Source organism: Anarhichas minor, unplaced genomic scaffold (genome assembly GCF_050575085.1).
Source record: "Anarhichas minor isolate MPS153535 unplaced genomic scaffold, ASM5057508v1 ptg000073l, whole genome shotgun sequence".
NCBI classification, from domain to species: Eukaryota; Metazoa; Chordata; class Actinopteri; order Perciformes; family Anarhichadidae; genus Anarhichas; species Anarhichas minor.
Genome location: NW_027466519.1, coordinates 3084272 through 3108218, shown reverse-complemented (window position 1 = coordinate 3108218; position 23947 = coordinate 3084272). Strand labels below are relative to the sequence as shown.

At 42.5% G+C, this 23947-nt stretch overlaps 1 protein-coding gene and 1 long non-coding RNA gene across 2 annotated transcripts; both read left to right on the top strand.

The window, feature by feature from the left end:
• Nucleotides 1-24: 24 nt before the first annotated feature.
• Nucleotides 25-23179, top strand: cfap44 (cilia and flagella associated protein 44). Its single transcript, XM_076079454.1, is given in 35 exon segments — nucleotides 25-85; nucleotides 418-501; nucleotides 886-1015; nucleotides 1130-1292; nucleotides 2888-2990; nucleotides 3081-3297; nucleotides 3442-3556; nucleotides 3747-3911; nucleotides 4271-4426; nucleotides 4540-4587; nucleotides 5641-5740; nucleotides 5858-5952; nucleotides 6037-6246; nucleotides 6835-6945; nucleotides 7036-7188; nucleotides 7473-7691; nucleotides 8302-8444; nucleotides 8938-9217; nucleotides 14250-14305; nucleotides 14591-14753; nucleotides 15186-15316; nucleotides 15768-15982; nucleotides 16446-16590; nucleotides 16779-16956; nucleotides 17080-17321; nucleotides 17847-18087; nucleotides 18229-18432; nucleotides 18725-18920; nucleotides 18997-19074; nucleotides 19579-19709; nucleotides 20766-20882; nucleotides 20973-21162; nucleotides 21336-21496; nucleotides 21689-21823; nucleotides 22865-23179. Coding segments are annotated over 35 exon segments (5451 nt in total).
• On the top strand, nucleotides 10903-12347 carry LOC142935459 (uncharacterized). The gene is made up of 3 exons (XR_012947858.1): nucleotides 10903-11239; nucleotides 11344-11545; nucleotides 12267-12347. It is a non-coding gene; the product is annotated as an uncharacterized LOC142935459 (long non-coding RNA).
• Nucleotides 23180-23947: the final 768 nt, after the last annotated feature.

Here is a 23947-nt window from a genome sequence, read left to right as displayed (position 1 = left end):
CGTAAAGCGTAGGTCGTTGCAGCCATGGAGGATGCTTTCCGAAATGTCTCAGCACCAACTCTGACGTGGAACATTAACCCTTACCGTTAGCGATATTTTGTCTCTAGGACGGTGAAAGCACCCTATTCTGCCTCTGGTTGTCTTTTCTAATCCCAAAATAAAGCAATTCAAAAAGACATCTACATTTAACCCTTGTAACGCAAAAAAAAGAGGATTGAGAACTACATTAACCAGCATGCTTTGCAGAGGAGTGACTTTCCTTGTTGCCTCGCAACGCCTCCAAACTAAAACGGACTAGCAGACATTAATCAAGTCAAACTTTAATGGAAAACGTTTAATTGTTTGTTCGATACAGAATAGCTGAAACTCTAATGTTAGCTAGTTGCTAACGCTGTGTTGTACTTTACTATCACACAGATTGTAGAGCAGCTGAAGAAAACACGACTTGTGTGGGTGAGCGGGCTGAGAGCACACACACAGCGGCGCAGGGACACATTGAAGGTAACGTTAAGGACCTTTCTCCATCAAAAACGTTTTTTACTAAGGCCAGCGTATTTTTTTTATTTGCAATTCAAGCGCTTAAAACGTTTAACTTTGCGTAAAGCGCTCCGCTCGTCACTGTCCAATCACAGTTGAGAAGGGGCGGGACAAATAGTTGTGGACTTATTGTGTGTGTATTTTTACTGCTGTATACTTTATGGTGCCTGGACAGGATCTGGACACACCAAGTACAAATCATTGAGGGAAAAATGAACATGATGGTGGCTGGAAGCTGCTGTCAAATGTTTCCTCCTCCCCAGGTCTAACAATAAAGTTGTTCTGCACACTACAAGTGTTAGAGGACTTTACCTCTTCAAATGTGTCTTCCCTCTCAATGAACACTAGTGAAGCAGTAGGAGCCTGAAGAGGGATCAGAAAAGCAGCGCTCTGCAGACATGTACAAGTATGAGGAACTCCACTCCAGACCGTCCATCACACCTGACTCTGAAATCCCAGAGAACCTCCTGTACCTCTCGTATCCTTCTTTGAAAATGACTTGAGTTTCATTAAAATCATTTGATGCCACACCTCCTCCGACTTTCTGTCTTCAGTGAATCTGATCTTGATCCTTAATCCGTCCTGCATTCAGTCACTCCTTTGGCTATGACAGTGGGCGCAGGAGGAACCTGCAGCTCCTGGATGACAGGACTCTGATCTTTATAGCAGGCAACCTGCTCGTCCTGTTGGACGTTTCCACCAAGGAGCAGAGATACCTCCGCTCCTGCAGTGGAGGAGGAATCGGCTACATCACGGTAAGATGGCTGAGTGACCTCTGAGGCTCCAGTCTGTCTGTGAGTGAGTGCAGGAAACACTGAGGAGGTGGATAAACAGACGGATATTTAGGCCGAGTCAAGTGCAACTTTGAAATTGTAGTACTTGAGTAGCTGTTTGAGGATTTCTACTTCGACGGAGCTATATTTTTTGCAGGACAATATTGCAGTATCAACATACATGTTTTATAAGCAGAATTACAATACCATTAGAAATGAAAAGGCATTGCTAAAGTATCAAATAGGCAAAAGAATATGAAGGATCACCTAAAATGTACTTACTTTCAAGTGAAATCATCAGTAAATTAACACTTTTCATTAATACATTTACTAAGTTCACATAGAATACAATATAATGTAATATAATACTACATTATCAAAGTACTTTTTGTATTGCTTGTATAAAAATTACAATTTAGGTCTCTATACTTATCCTCACTATTCTAGTGTAGAGTGACTTTGACAATCTGCACCTAATGATGTGCATCATTTGACAAAATGTATGCAGACTTCATTTTGATAGATAACATGACTCAGTCAAGTTTAAAGAGTGTACAAACAGATAATCACACCATAATGTAAATCAATGGCTGCCTGGAACTGTGGGGAAAAATAGAGTTTGCAGCTTTGAAAATGGTCAGCACCCCAGGAGAACAGGGTAAACATTTTAATATAGATACAACCATAAAACTCCCCCATGTTGATCAAATACATTAAGGCGATTATTTCATATACATTTTCTCTGAAATTTTACATTTAGATAGGAAAAAAAGGCATTATCTTATTACTTATGTGCCAATTTGCAGACATTTCTATAGCAGAAATCTGAACATTGGATAAATTCTTTGTTGACAGAGTCAAAGGTTTTTATTGAGGGGTTTTTAGAAATCTCTTTTCTTCACTCCATAAATCAGAAAATACTGGCAACAGCCCAAAAAGAATCAATTTTCACCATGTTTTTTCTGATAGAATATTTGGTAAATCAGGCTGTGATGTGAACAACCCCCTCAGTAATGACCTTCAGAATATAGTTAGAAATACAACTGGAAAGTTTGGTGTGTGTGTGTGTGTGTGTAAGTGCCTCTGAAGTGGAGATCTGACTCAGAGTTTGAGAAAAAATAAACTAATTTTGAGAAAACAGCCTTTAAAGATATGTATTGTAAAATTCCATACATTTTGCAAGACACTAAAGGGGGAAATATCTAATAAATATAACCATGAATCTACCCCAGTTGATGACTTACATTAAAACAATTATTTTTTATATTACAAGTTTTCTGAAAAGTAATGTTTAAATATGGAAATATGGCATTATCTAATGCTTTGCAGATTTGGTTTTACAGGTGCATGTATGAGCATCCCTAACAGTGTGCTCAGTGATCCCTCCTACAGTATATGATATGATGTGATGTAAGATTTTAAATGAGGTCACTGATATATATACAAGAATGTTTTATTTCTAACTCCAAATTTATTCTGCATTAACGTGTATGTGGAGACAAAATGCATCACTGACTATTGCTTAAAAATTATTTCTGTGTGTGTGTGTGTGTGTGTGTGTGTGTGTGTGTGTCAAGGCACACCCTAGCAAGGAGTACTTTGTTGTAGCAGAGAAGGGAAAGCAGCCCAACATCATAGTGTATGAATATCCCTCGTTACGACCGTTCTGCATCCTCAGAGGTAAATGGGACCAAGATGCATTGAGATCTACTTTTTTTTCCAAATGTGATGTTTTTATCGATGATAATCTTTGAACCTTCATGTGTGTAGGCGGTACAGAGCGGGCATACAGTTTTGTGGATTTTAACCCTGACGGGAGCCTGCTGGCCAGCGTGGGGAGCGCACCGGACTACATGCTGACGCTGTGGGACTGGAGGAAGGAGATGGTGATGGTGAGCTGCATGGCAGTTTCTCAGGAGGTCTACCGAGTCAGCTTCTCCCCATACAACCCGGGTCAGCTCACATCCTCAGGATCTGGACACATCAAGTAAAGGGTCCTCCTAAAACCCGGCACCTCTGTTAAAGCACTGCTATAAAAATTACTCCAGACATCAGAAGCTGAATAATTCTCTTACTGATTTTATTTTTATTCAAATAAGGTGAAAATACCTTCTGTCCTTCTCTCTCCCAGGTTCTGGCAAATGGGCGGCACATTCACAGGCCTTAAGTTGCAAGGACTCATGGGACATTTTGGGAAAACTGCAGTGACTGATATTGAGGGCTGCGTGGAACTTCCTGACGGAAAGGTCTGTGCCCTGCTTTTCTGACAGGTTGGGGTTTTGCGAAAGTCAGGAAGGCCTCGAAATGTATGCAACAAGACCCTCACAAAATCCTAACCCTAACCCACTAAATCCAGTTTGCAAGGTCAAAAATATTTTGGATTCTAAAATCCTCTGTAAGACTCAACAGTTACTTCTGACCGTCTCCTCCTGTCAGGTGGTGTGTGGCTCAGACTGGGGCAACTTGTTGCTGTGGGATGGGAATGGCATCAAGGTGGAGATTTGCCGTAAGGAGGGGCGGAGCTGCCACGCTGGGATGGTCCAGCCCTTCGCCCTGGAAGACGGACAGCTGATGACGATTGGCTCTGACGGAGTGGTCCGGGTAAGATCCTCGCAATAACACAACCTCAATACGCTTCACTTTTAGAACGTGTCTGTGAAGTTTGACGTCTGATGTTTTTCAAAATGATTTTTGCTAAACTGAACAATGAGCACATGTGAATGTTTGGTCATCAGTGGTGGATTCATACACATTTTGTGTATCAGTATTGGACTCAAAAACGTTGCCAGATAAAGTCCAAGCACAGACAGAGAAACACAACACATTTGGCTCCAATCTGAAGAGGCTCTGTATTTAAATTAGATAATTTATTTTAGGAAAAAGCTAATCGAGCAGAAATGATGATCCACATGGAGATTCTCAGTTTTCTTATAATAACTATGACTTCTGCCACCATGCAGGGTTGGGACTTTGAGAGCATCGACACTGCCGACGGTAACGGCGACGGCAGCAGGTTTGAGCTCGAGCCCATGAACGAGTTGGTGGTCGGACACAACGTTTGCCTCTCCTCTGTGGTGAGGAGCTCCGTGCCTGACTCCTTCATCTGTTTTGCTCAGGTCAGAGGGCCAAAGGTCAACGGTCACTAGTTAAAACCATTTGCAATACATGATCCGCCCGTAGCTTGATCAAAAAATTCTGAACCTAATCCCTCCACTATGCGGTCTTATAGGATTCCAGCGGAGCCATCTGGAAACTGGATCTTTCATTCACCAACACTGTGAGTTTCTTTTATAGAGACGTTATGTGTACGTTAAGCTTTGTATGAAGCAAAGTACATTTCTCATTCTATAACTGTGATCTTTGAAAAAAATATTTTCCTAACTGTGGTGATTGTAAGAACAAATTGTGTGTGTGAGGAGAGAAAATTGCTTGAATTGATCTGCACCTTTTTAAAAAGTCAGTGTATTTGTCTGTGAATAATGAAAACAAGAGTATACCGTGTGTATACCTGTTTTGCACGACACTTTACTATTGGAGTGTCGCATCACACCGGAAAATTCAGTCGGCAATTGTAATTAATTAGGTCACACAAATCAAAGGTGGACCAACAAGAGAAAGGAATAAAGTCATCATTGCATTTATTTTTATTTCGATGAAGTGTTTGTAGTTATGTAGCTATAGGTAATATTGTCCCGTCCGAAGGGGAAACAGTATTGCAAACAGGGTTTGGAGAGTTACTCTAAAAATGTATTCCGATACAATCACTAATTAAAAATGTAGTCAGTAACTTAATCCAAGTATCGTGATATTAAAGTAACTGGACCAGAAATTAAGAATAATCTTGATGAACTGCAAAATGTGTAAACCATCCTGCTTTGTGATAGCATGCACTGTACTGTGATTATGCCTTACATGCAAAATAATTGCAAAATTTCAATGAAACACTTCTCACTAACGTTGGAGGCCATTGTGTGAGACTCGTGTTGAAATGTGTGCGCATGTGCAGGGTATTACATCCTTTATTCATTTTAATACTTTATTTTAGTATTTATTTTAAAATGTATTTTGAAATTGTAACGCTGCCAAAAATCTGCATTTTTACGAAATATAATGGTAATCTGATTATGTCTTTCTGTAACGGAATAAAGTTACCTTTTTTTTTTTTGCATCCTAATTTCGTACTGCAACGCCGTTCCATACATTCAGTTACTCCCCAAGCCTGATAGCAAACCATATTGTATCGTCACATGTTATGATGAATGAGAAAGATGAACAAATGCAGTGTCGTCTCCCAGTGAAGAAACAGTTGGTGTGTCATCTGTGTGTGCAGACTCCTGATCCAGAGTGCCTGTTTTCCTTCCACGCCGGGGCGATCCAGGGCCTGGACGTGTCGAGGAAATCTCACCTGATGGCCACGACCACTTTAGACCGTGAGTGCCACGCATTCCCACACCTGCACACTTACAGTACATGTTCGCAAAGACACACTTACACACACACACACGCATTGTAAAAAGGTACTCTGTCTGCCTGTCCCTGATCTCCAGGTTCAGTCAAAGTTTTTGACTTCCTGGCCAAAAGAGAGCTGACCAGCAGTCGCTTCAATCAGGGCGGTACTGCCCTCTGCTGGGCTCCACCTTTGGTGAGTGTGATGATGTGAAAATGTGTCATGCTCCCACATGAGCACTGAAAACTGACCTGTGAGGCTCTGGCGTTTTGTCTTTAGGTGAACCAGAGTGGAAGTCTACTGGTGACGGGCTTTGAGGACGGGGTGGTCCGGTTACTGGAGCTGTACGACCCTCAAAGGCTGCCCGTGGTCACCGGGCGCAGCCCCAAAGGAGATGCCAAGCTGAGCCTCAAACAGGCCTTCAAACCCCATAATGCCCATGTAACTGCTATTGCATATGAGCGAAATGGAGAGATCTTAGCCACGGGGGTAAGAGGTTTTCCAAGAAAACACCGGGTTTCGGAAAATGTATGTTTTGAAATAGACTTAAAGGTTTGAAGGAATACCTTTTAAAACCTATCTTTTGAGTTTTAACACCTGCTGTCTGTGGGCTTGAAAGGTTTGTATTTTGCTCCTTTGTTAATGCCGACAGCTATGGTCAGCCTGGACTCTGGAAGTATTTTAGGCAGTTAAGCGATATTTCTTGAGGAGGAAGTCTCCTTAAGTGTAAGATATCGTTAGACCTGATAGCCGTGTGGTTAGAGCGCATACCACAAATGAGCACATTTCCTCAGCAGTGAGTTACTACTGTTACTGTCAATTCAACTTAATCTGACAGCTTTTGTTGATATAGGGGATCTCAGCCTGTGGTAATGATGAATATGAATTATTAGCTCTTGATATCACCTCACCCTCAATCTCATAATGGCATTAAACACACATGGAAATACTAATCTGTTGGACATTACCACTGGTGGAGAGGTTTGAGAAGTTTCTACAGACACTTAATTAGGCCATGGTTTTGTTTCACTTATTCGTCTCACCTTTCTGACCTCTCACCCCCGCCCTCCCCCTCAGAGCTCCGACAGCACTGTGTTCTTCTTCACCGTCGGGGAGAAACACGACCCCATCGGCTTTGTCCACGTTCCTGGGCCGGTGCAGGCGCTGGAGTGGTCACCTCATTCCCACGTAAGTCTGGTCTCCCACCCTCTTGCACACAAATGTCTCTTGTGAGGAAAAATGACATGCTCAACCGATTTCTGTTCCCATTTTACCCAGAGTGAAAGCAGGCTGCTCATCCTGTGTCAGAGCGGTCATGTGGTCGAGGTGCACAGGCCTGATCCAGAGGGCCAGAGGCCGACCAAAACCTTCCAGCTGCTTGAGCTGCCCAGCATATATTTCAGGTTCAGGAGTATCAAATCTCGAATCGAGGTCTGTGCTTTTTATATGTCTTAGATTTCGTTTGTAGGGTATTAATTGTTGATAATGATAATGTCCCTTTTTATGGTTGTACTACGTCATACTGTATGTTTTATTTTTAATCAACACCATAGTTACTCGTGTGTCATTCAAGTATTTTTCTTTCCTTCATTTCCTTTCTTCTTCTTCTTCTTACATTTTTAAAAAACGATATCTGCATGATTTTTGTGGAAATAACCAACTCCATGTCAGGTTTAGACCATTCACATTTTCATTTGTGCGTTTGTGTATTTCAGAGAGAGGAGGAAATCGCAAGACGTCAAGCCGTAAAGGAGAAGAAGAAGGAAGAGAGGTTGAAGGAATCGAAGCAGCTGGACGCAGAGCCAGTGGAAGAAGAAGAAGAGGAGGAGGAGGAGGAGGAGGAGGAGGAGTTGCCCGCTATCTCCATCCCCGACCCTCCAAGTCCTCTCTACTGTGGCTTCTACTCACAGCCTGGCCAGTTCTGGCTCTCCATGGTGCACGCACGCACGCACGCACGCACACGCCACTAACCATATCCCTCACCTAACCTTAACCACTGACCCAGAAATCAGCTTTTTCCCAAAGGCGACACAGCTTTTGTTCCCAATTGGACAACCCGTCTACAATTAACTGGTCTTTAGTCTGAAATGTGTCCTTGAAAGCAGGAATGTTGCGCGGTTGCCGTTCTGTATAAAAGGTACGAAATGAGGGGAGTTGTTCCACCGGCAGTGGAGGTGGTAACTTCAACGTGCAACACGCTGACGCTGTTCTGTTATAAGTCACACCTCTTTTGCTTCCGGTATGACGGCATGCTTTCTAATAACTCACACTGGGGCAGCATTACTGTAAACTTTCAGTATTTGGTCCAGTGTAAAAGAGCAAAGTCAACGTATTAAATAACAACAAATTATATATTAAAAACGCTCCAAAATTGTACGGTGTACCATAACATGGGTATGTTTCGAAACTATTATCAAAAATCTTTAGACGATACTCAGGCTCACAGTTTAATTGAAACAAGATTAAATGCTAATACCTTATCACAGAAACAATCCCAGAGGACATTTGGTTTTTCCTTAAAGATTGAATCCATTTCTCCTGCAGGGTGGCTTTGACTCAGGTTTCCTGTACCACTGTAAGTTCTCTGAGAAGCAGGACCAGGATCCGGACCAGCGGCAGGATGAGCCCTTTGACTTCCTGCCTGTCCACAGCACAGATGACGACCCCATTCGCTCTGTCACCTTCAGGTAGCCGGAGGAAAAGTAACAAATCCGTCTTCTTTGTACCAACAATGATTCCAAGATCAAATGACTAAATTGAATGTGAAAATGTCACGCGTAGTGCTGAACCCACAGAAAACTGTCATCAACTCTCATGAACTGCCTGTTTCAGTCTCTTATTAACCGCAATTTCAGCAGCAACAGGCAACCAACTATAGCTCTGATCAACACAATTGCACAGACAGTTAATAAATAGCTGTAGAAGACGGCGTGAAACATTTAGCTGCTAAAGAGCCACATATTTGGAGTTCAAGACCAAAACAGAGCTAAAAGTAGAGTGAATATTGGACTATATTGGATAACGCAGAAAACAAAACAATCGTCTTAAGCAAAAACTGTGTGAAATAAGGCCAGAAATCAAGGAACTCTTTAGAAGGCAAACTTTAGAGGCCCCTTCACATTTAGAGCCACAGTGCTCGTACCGGATATAAAGTTTCCCTCCTGGTGTTTTGCCGTGTAGCTCCAACAGGCAGCTGCTGCTCTGCGGCATGCACTCAGGCTTCATCAGGGTTTACCCTCTGCAGCCTGGCGACAGCAGCCTCACCTCCATGCAGGCCTACTGGGCTCTCAGTGTCCACGACAACCAGTACGGACACCTGCGGCACATCCGCTGCAGCCACGACGACCACTTTGTGCTGACCGCGGGAGATGACGGCAACATCTTCTCCTTCAGCCTGCTTCCTCCAGAGGAGCTAGAGAAAGGCCTGCAGCAACAGGGGGCCACGGTTCCTTCACCCAGGGTCAGTCCATTTTATGCATTGGTGCTCTATGGATGAACGAAGTCAATCTGCCAGTCGCTCCACCACTATTGGATGGATCGACAGACATAGAGTGACATTTTGTAGACGATCATGTTCCCCAGAGGTTGAATCTTGTCGACTTTGATATTTCCGCTAGTGCCACCAGCAGGTCAAAATGTTCCCTTTTCTGGTGGAATATATCTACACATACTGAATCTATATATATATATATATGTGTATGTATATATATATATATATATATACATATATACACATATATACACATATATATATATATACACATATATATATATATATATATATATATATACACACATATATATATATATATATATATATATATATACACACATATATATATATATATATATATATATATACACACATATATATATATATATATATATATATATATATATTAATAGCTGTGTTCCAGAAAATTCTAAGGGGAAAGTCATGAATGACAACATAAACCACCAATCACGATCATGAGATATGTGTCCGCCCCGCCTACTTCCAAGTGACAGTCGTCCATCTCTCTGACTGACCAGACCAACGTCTTTTCAAACCAGTCGCCCACAACTAACAGTGGTCGGTCTAAGGTAAGTGTTGGAAGCTTGGTTATTACAGGCAAATTATTGCTCTTTTTTATCATGTCACAGCCATCTGTTATTCGAGTGTCTGAATAAGCTAGTCTACATCGAATATATAGTATTGGTGCCTGTAGCTTGGCTGGAAGCGCCATATTTCCCTCTTTTGTGGATGCCGCATATATATATTTGTGGATTTTGAGGTAATGTTAGACTTTTAGTTTCAACAATCCTTAGGTTGTTGAAACCGTTATGAGTTCATTTCGCATGTATTTCGTTTTCTAACGGTAACTTGACCGTTAGTTAATTGCCTTTGCTTGTCTGCTAGCTAGTTGGCTGAAGCTAACGCTAGTTAGCTAGCTAACGTTAAATCGTTGGCCTAGATAGCGCGCGAAAATATATTTAAACGTAATTTAGCTAAGGGGCTATGCTTCTGCCTGTGAAATATATGTAAAATGTCATTAGCGTTAGCTGATTAACTAACACGGGTTAATGTTACTGTATGTCTAGCTATCAAATATTCTTTATTAAAACTGTTTTACCAATTAAAAAATGATGCCATTGCTACATGCGCAGTTAACTCAATGCAATGTTATGTTAGCTAACTGCCCACGATTGAAAACGCTACCATTTTGTGCTTGCTAGTCAACGGAGTATTTCCAATTGTTGAGAGCTAACGTTAAAAAATGCCCTTCGGTTAGAGCTGCTTCGGACTCCATGTTTGACTGTCAGCGGCCGACAGCTGAGCTGTCTGGTGGGGTAAGACAGTAAATAAACGTGTGTTTGTAACTGTAGTTTACAAGTTAAATTCAGAAAGCTGCGTTAGCAACTGATGAAGATCAGTCTTGACAATTTCAGGCACCGCTAGTGTTTTGGCTAACGGTAAACCAGCGATGTGAGTGAGTGGGCGAGCGAGAGAGAGGGAGCGGCGTTGTGGCTGCCGTCAGACAGAGCTGTGCTGATCCACGCAGAGCTTGGTGAGCTGTAAAAACTGAAGGAAGCTGTATACTATGTGCCACATTTTGTGATTATATAAATTATGTGGACCTTAAAGCAATTCCTGAATGTTGTGTAAATACACATTATTGATTACAGATAACAGTAATGACATGTTATCTGCCTGTAAAACAAGTTTCCTTGTTAATCAAGTTTTAGGTCTGTATGCCATAGTGAAAACTATGCATCATGATGACAAACTACACATTTGCAGACCTTTACCTGCTCTTTCTGATCATTTGAGTTAGGTATCTCTGTTTATTGCGCTGATCTGGAATGTTAATCTTGTATAACGCCTTGTGTTTTGTTCCTTTTGAAAACTTACAGGTATCCGTCTCATATTCAGTATGTGCAGCTCTTTAAGTCTGTCCTGCTCAACTTCCCTTTTCTGAAGGAAAGTTATGGATCTGGATATGTAAGTATTTTCTCATTGACTAAAAGAGTAATGCTAAACTGAATTTTATGCTTCATACTTCATGCTCCAGCTCAGTCCTAATTGTGTCATTGTTTATTACTTAGCAAACAGATGCAATGGATGCTGGGGATGACGAAAGAAGTACGAGCCACCATATTGCAACAATGAAGCAGGAGTGCTAAAAGATGAGGCCTAACTTGGTCATCATTCCCCAATGCCTCCAGAGAGTACAGAAGACACTATATTCAACAACACTCTACTGCAGAGGTCTTAAAAGAATTCACCTGCTTCTCTATTCCAATCTTGGTGAGTGTTTTATCTAATATATAACACATGTACAACACGATGGTTTTACAAGTAGCCAAATAATTTCAAACCAATAAATAACTTTAAAACTGTTAATCAACGTTAAATACTTTTTCTTGCCTCATTGATCCATTTTCCCTTCAAGCCTTTTAGAATATCCCATATACTGTGTTTTGTGTAGAAGTGCTCTAAAAAGTTGACTTGACGTTTACCTAGATACTGTTATCCAAATCAACACTCCTGAGGAAATTGGTATGATAGTGTCACGATCAGGCTTTGCCCTGTGTGTTCTGTGTCTTTGTTTCTTTCTGTAGCTCCTCACTCACCTAATCAGTTCATTCAGTGCACCTGCCAGTCACACTCACCTCATCAGCTCATTAGTCTCACCTGTTCACTCTGCCTAGTTCACTATTTAAACCCCTGTCTTTCACTCACTCACTGCCAGATCATTGTGTTTGTTTTCCGTCCAACCTGCCCGTTTTGCTCGTCCTGTTCCCGGTTTTCCAGTCTGCCTGTTCTACCTTTTCCTGCCGGATTTTCCCCCCTCGTCTTTTGTCTTGTCCCTGGATTCCCTGTTTTGTTTTTGGTTGATTAAAAACCTTTTTTTCACTACACCTGACTGTCTGCGTTTGAGTCCTCATCATGCCCCGTGACAGATAGTCTCAAAACTTTGCAGAATCAGAATTGTGACATTTATTGAAACATGATTTGTCATTTGCAGGCCTGTTGGTGAATGCAGCCATACTCCTCCTACCATCGGTCTTCAAAGAAAATGCATCACAGCTCTTTGCAATAGATAAGGTTAGTCATTTGTATTTGTGGGGGGCAACTTGAATTTGTTTATTTAAAAAAGGGAAATATATTTTCAGAAAATTAAGATAAAGTGCAATTTCAAAAATATGACATCTAATCTAACAAACTAGCATTTTATGTGCAACTAAGCATATCAGAAAGCTTTGATCTTTAAACATTACAGAATACAGCTTTAAGTTTCAAATGTTTTGTTTCAGGAACCACTAAGCCCAACACCCACAATTGTCCTGAGCAGCAGCGATGGCAAGCCCCTGAGTGACGGCACAGATGTTTTTGTAGCAGTGGATGGACAAAAAATGATGGTGGACAATGAAGACGCAGACGGTTCATTGGCCATGGGTGTTGTGTTGGCCCTCTATCATCTGAAAAAAACATTTTTGTTTTTTGGAGGCATTTATCCTGAAGCTGGACACACGAGTACCTGTAGCTGTGCAGAGAGTGGCAAATGCTCTGAACATTTCTTAGATAGGACACTGCAGCACATGGATTACATTGTATAGAGTTGATTTCTGACAATAAAGTGAAGTGCAGTACATCTACAGGTGTTTCTTTTATCCACAAATCAATTTTGCCATCATTTCCGTGCATGTAAAAGATGATTTTATAGATCATCACAGAAAGGATCCTGGAATATGATCTCTAAAAAAGAGTGGGAACCCTGATTCCATTGTTATGCTGTTTAAATGTAAAAAAAAAAATCACGTTTTCCAAAAATCAGTTCTTTAAAGAACCATTTATTCCTTGAAAGAACCATTTTTAGCTAAAGAACCATTTGAAAAGGGTTCTTTATGGAACCATTTGGGTCCATAAAGAACCTTTTTGAAAATAGTTCTTTAAAGAACCTTTTTGTCTTTAGGTTCTTCAAAGAACCAGAAATGGTGCTTCAAAGAACCATTTTTTGAAGGTTCTTTGAGGCACCTTTGTGGGTTCTTTAAAGAACCGTTTAAGGAAATGGTTCTTTAAAGAACCCTGGTCGGAAAGGTTCTTTGTGGAACCAAAAATGGTTCTTCTATGGCATCACTCCGAAGAACCATTTTCGGTTCCAGATGGCACCTTTATTTTTCTGTGTGTAGTGCCATCGTGAGGGTCACATTTGTGGTTTTGAGCTACATAGCTATGCGACAGATTTGCATTAACTTTTCATCTTGTGCTGTCATCTGGTCAAGATGAATGACCTTCCCATCAGCCTCAGCTGTTCTTTTTGTTTAATGCTAATCAGCAAATGTCACCATGCTGAACCAAGATGGTGAACAGGAAGAACATACCTGCTTAACATCAGGATGTTAGCATTGACATTGTGAGCATGTTAGCATGTCGATATTAGCATTTAGCTCAACGCACTGCTTTGCCTAAGTACAACCTCGCTAGCATGGCTGTAGATTCTTTGCCTTGCTTCTTGTTAAATTGTTTTGTGGACTTTTTTGATTGATCTACATCGAGGCGCTAAGGACAGAGGATGTTGTACGGATTGATATATAAATAAAATTGACAATGGCAATGAGCTCCTTCTACATGAGCCAGGTACGAGTATGTGGGCTTATAAATGCAGTAACAAGTGAAGTTTGGTAAATGTGTAAAACATTTTGCAACATCTTCCTACATTGATATGTATTTCCTTCAGGAACAAACAGCCTATAAGATTAGTTTCTGTGTCTGTTGCAGGTGAAAACCAAAGGACAGTGACACATATAGAAAAACAATGTTCTTCACATTTTGTAACCTTATGAGTTTTTAAACTGCATTAGTCTAGGACAGAGGAAAAGATGTTAATCGTTGTTGGGGGCAAAAAAAAACCTGTTTTGGACGGAGTGTTGCAGGTTGGCCAAATGGATGGCTGTAGATGAATATCAATGAAAATAGTAATCCTCTTGTTTACATGGTATTCTAACAGGCGGGTCTTGAGAATGAGGCGTTCGCCCAGGACATTGAGGACCCAGCTGCCTACAGGTGAGCGTGAATTATCCGTTTTGGGATAATTTGGTCCTCTTTATTTTGTCACTTCATTCTTGTCTTCTGTGTATCTCAGTGTATCACGTTTGTTGCTTTCTGTGTTTCTATTTGTGAAAGTTATTTGCACAGTAGAAAACTGTATTGTCTCTTAATTTTATCATTTTTTTATATATTATATTTGACATTTCGCTTCATCTATATTTAGATGTCACTGTGACTCCAGAAAAAAATGAAAGTTCCATCTCGTCTAACCCACCCCGACTCTCCCTTGACTCCCTCCAGCATAGAGACGACCAAGCAGAAGCTGGAGGAGGACCGTCTGCACCAAGAAGCCGAGCTGAAGAAGGCGGCGAAGCGCAAGAAGCTGGCCGAGCTCCAGAAGAAGTTTAAACAGCTGCTGGACGTCAACCAAAGTATGCCGGAGCATGTTCGCCTGAAACCTGCGGTACAGACACACACACACACACACACACACACACACACACACACACACACACACACACACACACACACACAGTCACGTGGTATGCCATTGAAGCTGCTGTTTGGTTTTAGTATAAAACTAAAAGATTCACGCTTGAAACCACACACATCATTGGTGCGTAAGCGTCTGTCCGTCTTATCCCCCATCAACCCTGATCTCCACTACAACTGTAACCCTGTTACTTAAGTGCACGCTAACACACCTTTCAATGCGGGATGAAAAGCTGGCCCTCAAAAACGAAACCATTAAGGTTTGGGATTAGGACCTGGTTTGTGTGTAAGGTTAGGGTAAGGCATATTATCATTACGGTTTGGATAAGTCTCCAGTGAATTAATGTGTGTCAGGGCAAGGTGCTCAATTGTGTGTTTGGCATGTGTGTATTTGTGTGTGTAGGAGCTGGAGGTGCACCCCTGTTTCAGGGAGCAGGTAGAGAGGGTGAAGGCCCAGCGGGTGAGGGAGCTCAAAAAGCAGATGGCCGAGGAGGAGGAGCGCTGCAGCATCGTGCTCAGCAAACTGCATGACTGGTACTGACTAAACACACACACACACACAAGGACATCTAATCAATCAGATAATTGCTGTATCATTGACCTAAATACAGTTAATAATAGTTGCTAATTATTGTCTTTTAATCAATGGTGGGATTTCTTTTCTTTTGAGATAATGGGTTGTTATTTAGCTAATTTGAAACTTGTCTATGTTAAGACTTTGGTAAATACATTTTTTCTAGTTTACTCCACATGTTTCAACTAAGTTTAAGACTAGAACAAAAAACATTTTTGACGTGTTTTTGGATGAAATGTTAAACCATCATCTCTTCATTCGGAGTCAGAAACGGAGGAATTAATTTATTCCAGCCGACTGGCATCCTAAGACATTTTGATTTTATTTAGATTTCGCCCCTGTTGGTAAGTTAGGAAGTGGATACAACCAGCCTCCAGAATGAAACCCTCATCTCTTGTGTTTGTTTTTCAGGTTCAAGGACTCTCCGGAGGCCAGCATGGTCACTGTGGTTGCCATCGGCACCGACCATAGAGTCTCCACTTACCATCTGCCGGCACTCGCAGAGCCTTCATCCCAGCCCAGACATCCCAGCCCAGACATCAGCAGCACTGGTGGACATAAAGCTGCTGGACTAGAATGCAGACAATCAAGAGCCGAGCCTGCAAAAGACGGCAGCTTAGTAGAAAGTAGGAAAGTGTTTGTGTGTTTGTTTCACCTGTCAAAAACCTGCCTTTTTTTTTGTAAAAATATATTTATTGGGAATTTGCAAAGTACAAAATGTGTAAAAAAGTGCACTAAAAGTGTCATCAAATTCCTTTTTTATCATAACACTTAACAAAAGCAATTAAGAAAGACATAAGATATAAAAATAACTCTGCCCCCCCCCCCCCCCCCCCCCCCCCCCCCTTCCCTGTATTTTAAATTTGTTACATCGTTCAAAATTGTGCAACAAAAATGAATTGTAGAAATACAACAGTATATGATAAACTAAAAAATAAATAAAAAATAAACCTAAGTTCGTAGATCTAAGGTTTCTTAGGTCGTCAATCATAAGGGTCTATCAGTGGTAGGATACCTGACAGAATACAGTATATAAGGGTTAGGTCAAGCTTGTCTTCCACATACCTATCGCCTGTGTGTGCTCTCCAGTGGAAGAGGTGCTGCCCCGCCCGCAGCCTCGTAAATCAGAAGTAAAGCTGACAAATCGGCAGGTCGAGAGACTCCAGAAGGCTGATGAGAAAGCTGAACAAGCTCGAGCCAAGATAGAGAAGAGGAAGCAGGAATGGGCCCAATTGTGAGTGTCATGTCCAACAACATCACCTCAGGCCTCTGGGCTCAAATTCAATGTACATGGCATCCTCCATTTTTCTTCATGGTTCTTCCAAATTGTAGTGCCCGATTAACCCGCTAGGGGGCGATGGGGTTGCTACTGTAACTATTGCGAGGATGGCGCAAAATTGGAATGACTTGTTGGTGTCTCAGGTACGCAGAGAAGCCAAACGAGGACTGTGAGGATCCGCGGGATGTTCAGGCCATCCGCGAAGCCATCGAGAACATCGGAGACTTAAAACTGAAGTTAGACAAAGACTCTACGGTGCCGAAACACCTGAGGATGACTGCTGAGAGGAAGAGAGCAGATCTGATGGGCCTGGAGGAAAATGTACACAAACACATACACACACAAACAGAAATAATCAACAGTCTAATGAAACAAATCAGTTGATTAATAAATGATGGTTGCATGCATAACAGATTACTTTACTGACTCCGTCCATCCCACTAGATCTTTAAAAAGCAGACTGAGATGAATCGACAGATCGTGGCGTTGCGGGACTCCAAGGTTCTTCTAGTGTCTCAGTTGAAGGCTCAGGCTCAGCAGGTCCAGAAGGTCCAGCAGCGTCTGGCGGCCCACCTTCACCGCCCTCCACCTGCCCTGCCCGCTATGCTACCAGAGGAAACCCCAGAGAAGAAGCTGCAGTACAGCAACGCCCATCTGGAGCGATACAGGGTTCTGAGGGAACAGAGGTACAAGAGCCAGGTTTTAGTCTGATCCAAGACCAAGTCTAGAGTCAGAAAATAAGATAAATATATAAATATAATAAGATAAATAACAAAGGTGAGTGTAGGAAGGGGTGACTACATTAAAAAGAATGGAAGATATAACACTAACAACCCTGCCCCGATTTGGTGTCATGACTGGTATGATCACAAGATGCTCTCTTGTTTATTTTAGAAATTAATAAAATAATCCTAACTGTAAAACATCAGCCCACATACTGCACTGAAACCCCAGTTCAACCAGGTCTGCAGCCGGTTTTAGTTAAACCTCAGATACAATGACCTCTAAAAGTGTTTAGGTGATAACTACAGGACACAGCCAAACTGCAGCTTCTTAAGATACAGTAATGGGGTTTAAGTGATCGTGTGACTTTAAAACTGACTTTAAACCACAGCTAAGCTAATAGCAGGGCAACATCCCCAGGATGTTCTAAATAGCTGCTGATTGTGTGTTTTTTAAAGGAAGGCATTTCCTTTGTTATTTTCAAACAGTTTCCATACTCTTGAGCTGGAGGGAGCCACACGTTTACTGGAGGAGCTGGAGAAAGGGATGGAAGAAGAGGAGGAGGAGAGAGGAGAGGAAGGGACTCCCAGTCTGTCCGCTTCATCTGTATCCAGAGAAGAAGAAGAGACGGCAGAGGAGGAAGGTGTAGAGCTGAGCGAGCTCGAGGAGGAGCTCCGGAAGGAGGAGCAGATCAGACTGCTGTACGAGCAGGACTGTCTGCTGGAGCAGGTACGTTTTTCATCCAATAAAAGCAATTGACGTTAAATATATATTCATGAGCAAAATATCTTCTGGAACTCCCTGAACATCTCAGGCTGACGGTGTATAACATTGTGGTATAATCCGTGGATGTGTGTTTTTCATCGCCAGCTTGAGAGTTCGGTGTGTCAGTTTGACGCCGAGCTCCTGCTGCTGCTTCACCAGAAGCTGCGTCTCGACTGTCAGCTGAAGATGGCCGACCTCCGTCAGCTGACGCTCTACCAGGAGCTGCGGATCCTCGAGGAGGCCGAGAGGAGGGAGGACGTCCTAGAGCAGAACATCAACAAACGCATTGAAGAGGAGAGCAAAATCACAGTGGGAGAGAGTTTTTAAGTCGTCCGCCATCTTTCTGACAAAACAAATATGCTTCTATTTCAATAAATCCAGCTATCACACATAGACGTGATTCAAAGCAGGTTTTCATGGTTCCGCTTTGCCTGCGTTAACGACAGTGATTGTGTGTGAAGGTGCTTTGAGCGCTGCCAAAACTCTGAGCGACTTCCACTGAATGCTGCGCAGGTCCAACACGTGCCAACACATCGATAGATTCTCATGTACTTTTTCGTTCCATCCTCCTCTCTCTCTCTCTCTCTCTCTATCCTCTCAGTCTGAGCTGGAGGACTTCAATGAAATGCTGCAACTGAAGCAGGAAGACATAGCTAAACTGCAGGAGAAAGAGACGGCTCTGAAGGCTTCCTTCCAGGCCTCACTGGGCCAAGGAAACAAGTTTGAAGAGTTTCTGACCAAAGTCTTCAAGAAGAAGATCAAACGTGTCAAGAAGAAGGAGCAGACAGGAAGCGAAGGTACGCAAGTATGATTGTGTGATGCTGTGTGTGTGTGTACCAATGTGTCCTTTATGATCCAATTGTGTGTTTGCAGAGGAAGAGGAGGACAGTGATGAAGACGGTGACACAGAGGGGGGAGAAGCTGCTCTGGACAGCAGTGTTTGCCCACCAGGTCAGTATTTTTTCACAGTGAAGTGTGAACCTTTAAATTCTTACCAGTGTAGCAGTCGGTTTCCTACGAACTAAAAGAGAAACTCAACCCCTGAGTTCAAAATTGCCTCCAGAACTTGAGAAACGTATCAACATGGGCGGGGGGGCTCTAAGACACACCCAGCCTCGTCTCTCGTTGCTGTGATTGGCTAGCACTCATTGCCAATCTATTGAGCGACAACTTTGTTCGGCTCATTTTTCCGTAATCAGTGTAGCATTACGATCCCAGCACAGCACAAGCCTTTTCTCTCTTTTGTGTGGATCCGTGTTGATTGTGATGATGTTGTGTGACTGATTATCTGGCGAGCAATGTGCTCTCCTACGCTGTGACAAAGATTTTGAATATGATTTTAAACGGATCAATCTGGTGCACTTTGAGAGCAAAACTAAGACGCTTAATCTATGCAGAACTTTGTGCTCTTAAAAAAAGGCATCGCAAGTGTGTGTGTGTGTGTGTGTGTATCAGACTGTGACCCAGAGTTGTTTGAGGACGCACTGCAGCTGCGTGAGCGTCGGCTGGACCTGGAGGAGCTGCTGGTGGAGGAGAGGAAGAGTGCTGAAGCTCTGAAGAAGAAGTGCGACACCCTCTTCAAGAAGGTCATACTCATCTTCCTGTCTCCTCATCTCATCTGGCATGTTTACCTTCTAATGTGTGCTCTTTTTGTCAGCTCACATGCTGGTGTGTGTGTACATATTTCTGATAACACACACACACACACACCTGGGGGAGAGATAAGTAACTAAGAGAAATTCATCTTAACCATGCGCCTGAGACACAAAACTCCTTATTAATACATATCATCCACATGTGATTGTTAAATACAACCCATCAGAAACAGGAGACAAAACAAAACAGAGAAATACAAAAAACGATCAATATGTAATAAATAATTTAAATACAAATGCAGTCAAATGGGATATTCAGAATTCCAAAAAGGCAGCCCAAAATCCCTCCCATTCATGTTGACATTTTAAATTATTAGCTAGTAGTTCCTCCATGTGAATAACCCGAAACAAGTTCATGATGTCAGTTTTTAAAGGCACAGTGGAGTTGATGTCTTCCAGTCTTTGAGAATACGTTGTTTTGATAGAGCTGTTTGAATGTGTGAAGGGAGAATTGAAGAGTCCTCTAAACATCCAAACAGAGCCTCTGTTAGGAGAGAGAGAGTCTTATGGTAAACCCCAGAACAAAAGAAACAATGTACATTGTAACATTTTAATTACATTTACAGATTGGAGACACTAAGGGGTAAAATGTATGCAACATGACGTTAGAATAATGCAAACAGTGAATCACTTGGTGATTCACTGTTTGTGAATAAACCCGTTTCTCCTGATTATTGAACAACTACTGTACGAATACAGGGAGGTGCAGTCGTCCATGTTTTACCAGGCAACACAGCATTGAGTTCCCTTTTCCCAAATCTTGTTTAAACAGTTGACCGATACAGAAACCTTTAGAGAGGTAATCCACAAATTTGGTGATAAGCTTCTTACTCTCTGGCGAAAGAGAAAGCAATTCCAAAAGAGTGTATCTCTTACTAGTGGACTCAAAGTGGGGGATGTTTTCAAAAAAATAGATTGTGGTAGATTGTACTTTAAGGAAAGATGCAAACTTTGTCGTGTGTTTGTCTTGTCTGCTCGCCTCTGCAGGAGAAATCGATGAAGGCCAGTCGGAAGGCAGCAGAGGACGACCTTGAGTTGATCAACAGGGAGGCGCAGCGGCAAATGAACGAACTGGATGTGGTGGTTCCTCTCAGACTGCACCAGGTATACAGCCCAAAACTGTGGAGGCTCACTGGTGACAAAACTGGTGTTTTGACTTTGTCATCTCATGCAATTACTCCATCCGTCAACCAGATTAAGTTTGACCTAAAGTCAGACCTGAGCCAGGCGTTGGTGATGGACGTGACGGAGCTCAACAGGCTGCAGGAGCGCATCAAGCAGTTGCATGTGGAGAAGAGTCTGCAGAGAGATCTGTACGGTGAGACGCGCAAGCATCGCGCCAGGCTCCTCCGTGAACGCAGGGACATGGACGCCAAACTCCAGGGTGAGCTCCCCAGAGGCCAACGCCTGGGTCTAGATCTGGTTTAACCTGAAACCTCTGATTACGTGTTAGGGTTAGATACCGGTGAAATTCAGATGCACATCAATGATTATTGCCAGTGCCGGAAAAATGACATTGTTAAATACTGATCTCTGTGTTGTTGTGTGTCGGTGTAGCGCTGGAGAAGCGCTGCAACGAGCAGATGATTGCGAAATTTGGGAGGATTGTGGATCTGGATGCTCTCATGACGGCGCCGGGGAACAGGAAGCTGGAGGAGCTTAAGCAGAAGAAATTACTCCGAGAAGCTGCACACGCCAAGGAAATGAAACAGTGGGATGTATGCTGACCTGTGTGTGTGTGTGTATGTGTGTGTGTGTGTGTGCGTGGGCCTTAGGCAACCGTGAGATATCTATTTTGTTCTGATCCTCTTTACCTGAAGTTAAACTTTATGTTGTTTTTAAAGCGAAATGAAAAGCTTAAATTGGAGTGTGTTTATTGATCTTTTTCTGGATTTGTGTGTGATATTCAGAGGAAGGTGGAAGAGGCCCGTGATGCTCTGATGGAGGTAACCAGGCGTAACACAGAGCTTGTCCTCTGCCAGACCAAACTCGTGGACCAGACAAGGGAAGTGGACCGTAAACTCAACGCCAGGCAGAAGAAAATTGTAATTTCTGCGTATTGAAATTATTTCATATGTAATATTGATCAAAGCTGGGAACCACATATGCCAACATGGTAGATTCCAACTTCCCTTTCGCTGACCTTGCTTATGCTTCCGCGTCTGGACAGCCTTGGCCGTCCGTCCATACATACATCTGGTCGATTTTTATGAAAGTACATCAGTGTTTTTATATCAACAATGTGAAATAACTACACGTTTTGTGATGAACCTACGGGGATTATAACCAGCTGTGGAGCTCTACGGAGCATTGAAGTGTCTTTTATTCCATACAGCACATTTCTAGCTGGTGAACATAGTGGCGCATTCAGTAGCTCATGACCCAGATACTCAAAGACGCAGGAGGAGCCACTTTGACCCCAGTGGGATTATAAAGTTGCTCCGTGCCTGCTGGGTGTGGAGGTTTGCAGCTGCTAATGTGTTGCCACTATATAAGGAGATAACGTGTGACATATTTGTGAGTAAGTTAGTTAGTCTATTTCATTTGATATGGACATCACAGCAGCATTAAGACCAGATGCACTGTGTTGAGTGTTTGTTGCGAATAATTTACAACACCTGTCCAAAGGAGGCTTTACAAGTTAAAATAATTAAATTGGAGGCACTCTGGTAGCTCACTGCGTAGACCATTGAGGTCCTTGCTGCAGTGGCCGGGGTTTGAGTCTGGTCCAGGGCCCTTTTTTCCTCATGTCATCCCCTGTCTCTGTCTCTCACTATCAAATAAAAAAATATATATATTGTGTTGCATTTTCAACCGCTTTCGGGTTGTTCTGCAGCCTCTAAGTGCCCAAACAATGAATATATTTTGGGCACTTTTACCATTGTCCGTCAGATCCGATGACTATTGGACAAAGGTTCTGGGTCAGATTTTAAACCCAAGATGTCCTGACAGCCCTTTAGCCTAGCTGAGTGAAGGTGCATTGGTGACTATGCACCTTGTGTATTGACATATATGTGTGAGTTTGTTTGTGTCTGTCCATCTGTACACTGCATGTTTATTATAAGTATCTCTTTGTGTGTTTCCAGGGCAGACAGTTCCAGGATGACAGGAGACGTGTGGATCAAGAGGAGATTTTGAGGCTCGAGGTGCTGGTGAAAACCCAATCGCAGCAGACCGGGGCCCTCAGGAGAGAGATTGCCCTCCTGTCCCATCAAGGAGGTCACGTCCTGCCCCCGGGCCGGGCCCCGCTGCCCTCGCTGCCCCCGCTCGCCCTCAGAGGCCGCACCCACACTGGCTTTGTGGTGTCCCATCAAGGAGGCCACGTCCTGCCCCCGGGCCGGGCCCCGCTGCCCTCGCTGCCCCCGCTCGCCCCTTTGCCCCCTAAATTTCCTAAAGCTTGAGCTTCTCGGCTCTAGCTGTCTTAAAACCCTTGGAAGTCCATCTCACGCAGTCTTAAGTTGGATATGTATGTGTGCTATTTTACACAAGCTTCTGTAAATGCTTTAGGATTTGAAAGTCCACCACCTCTTTTGTAAATTGGAGAAAACATTATCCCCACTTCCTTGTTGTACCCAGTATGAAGTACTTTGTAAATAACATTTACTGCAATATTCAAGTTCTAAAACAACATTGCAAGTGCTTAAAGTAATGTCACAAAGCCCAGGTAACCATGCTGATGTTACATACCTCGATGTAAACCTACAGCGTGAAATCAAAAATCCCGGTTAAGTCTTTTTTTCCATGAGACGTAAGCCTTCAGGAGTGTGTTAGCCTCATTTAAACTGTTTACGCTTGGCTGTCTGTTCATGGACACCAGCTTTCTGATATTCACAGCAGAATGTTGACAGATTTTGAGAATTTCTGTGTTGTTCACCAGCTACGCTGTCAAATGTCCACTTACTGCTGTTACCAGAGTCCACTGCCTCTCTTTTGCAGTTCGGTTTGACACATCGTCACATGAGATACCTTTGCAGTTTTGTTGTTTTATACTTTCGTATTAATGATAAGGTCACTATTTGTTTGGCAATTTTGGAAATCTGTAACCTCATGCTGTTTTTCAAACCTGTAAAGTAGACATGTACTGATAACTAACTGTAGTCAGTAAGACTCACCTGTATATCTGTAACGAAGTTTTAAGGTGTTTTTGTTTGGTTTTTATTTATTATTTT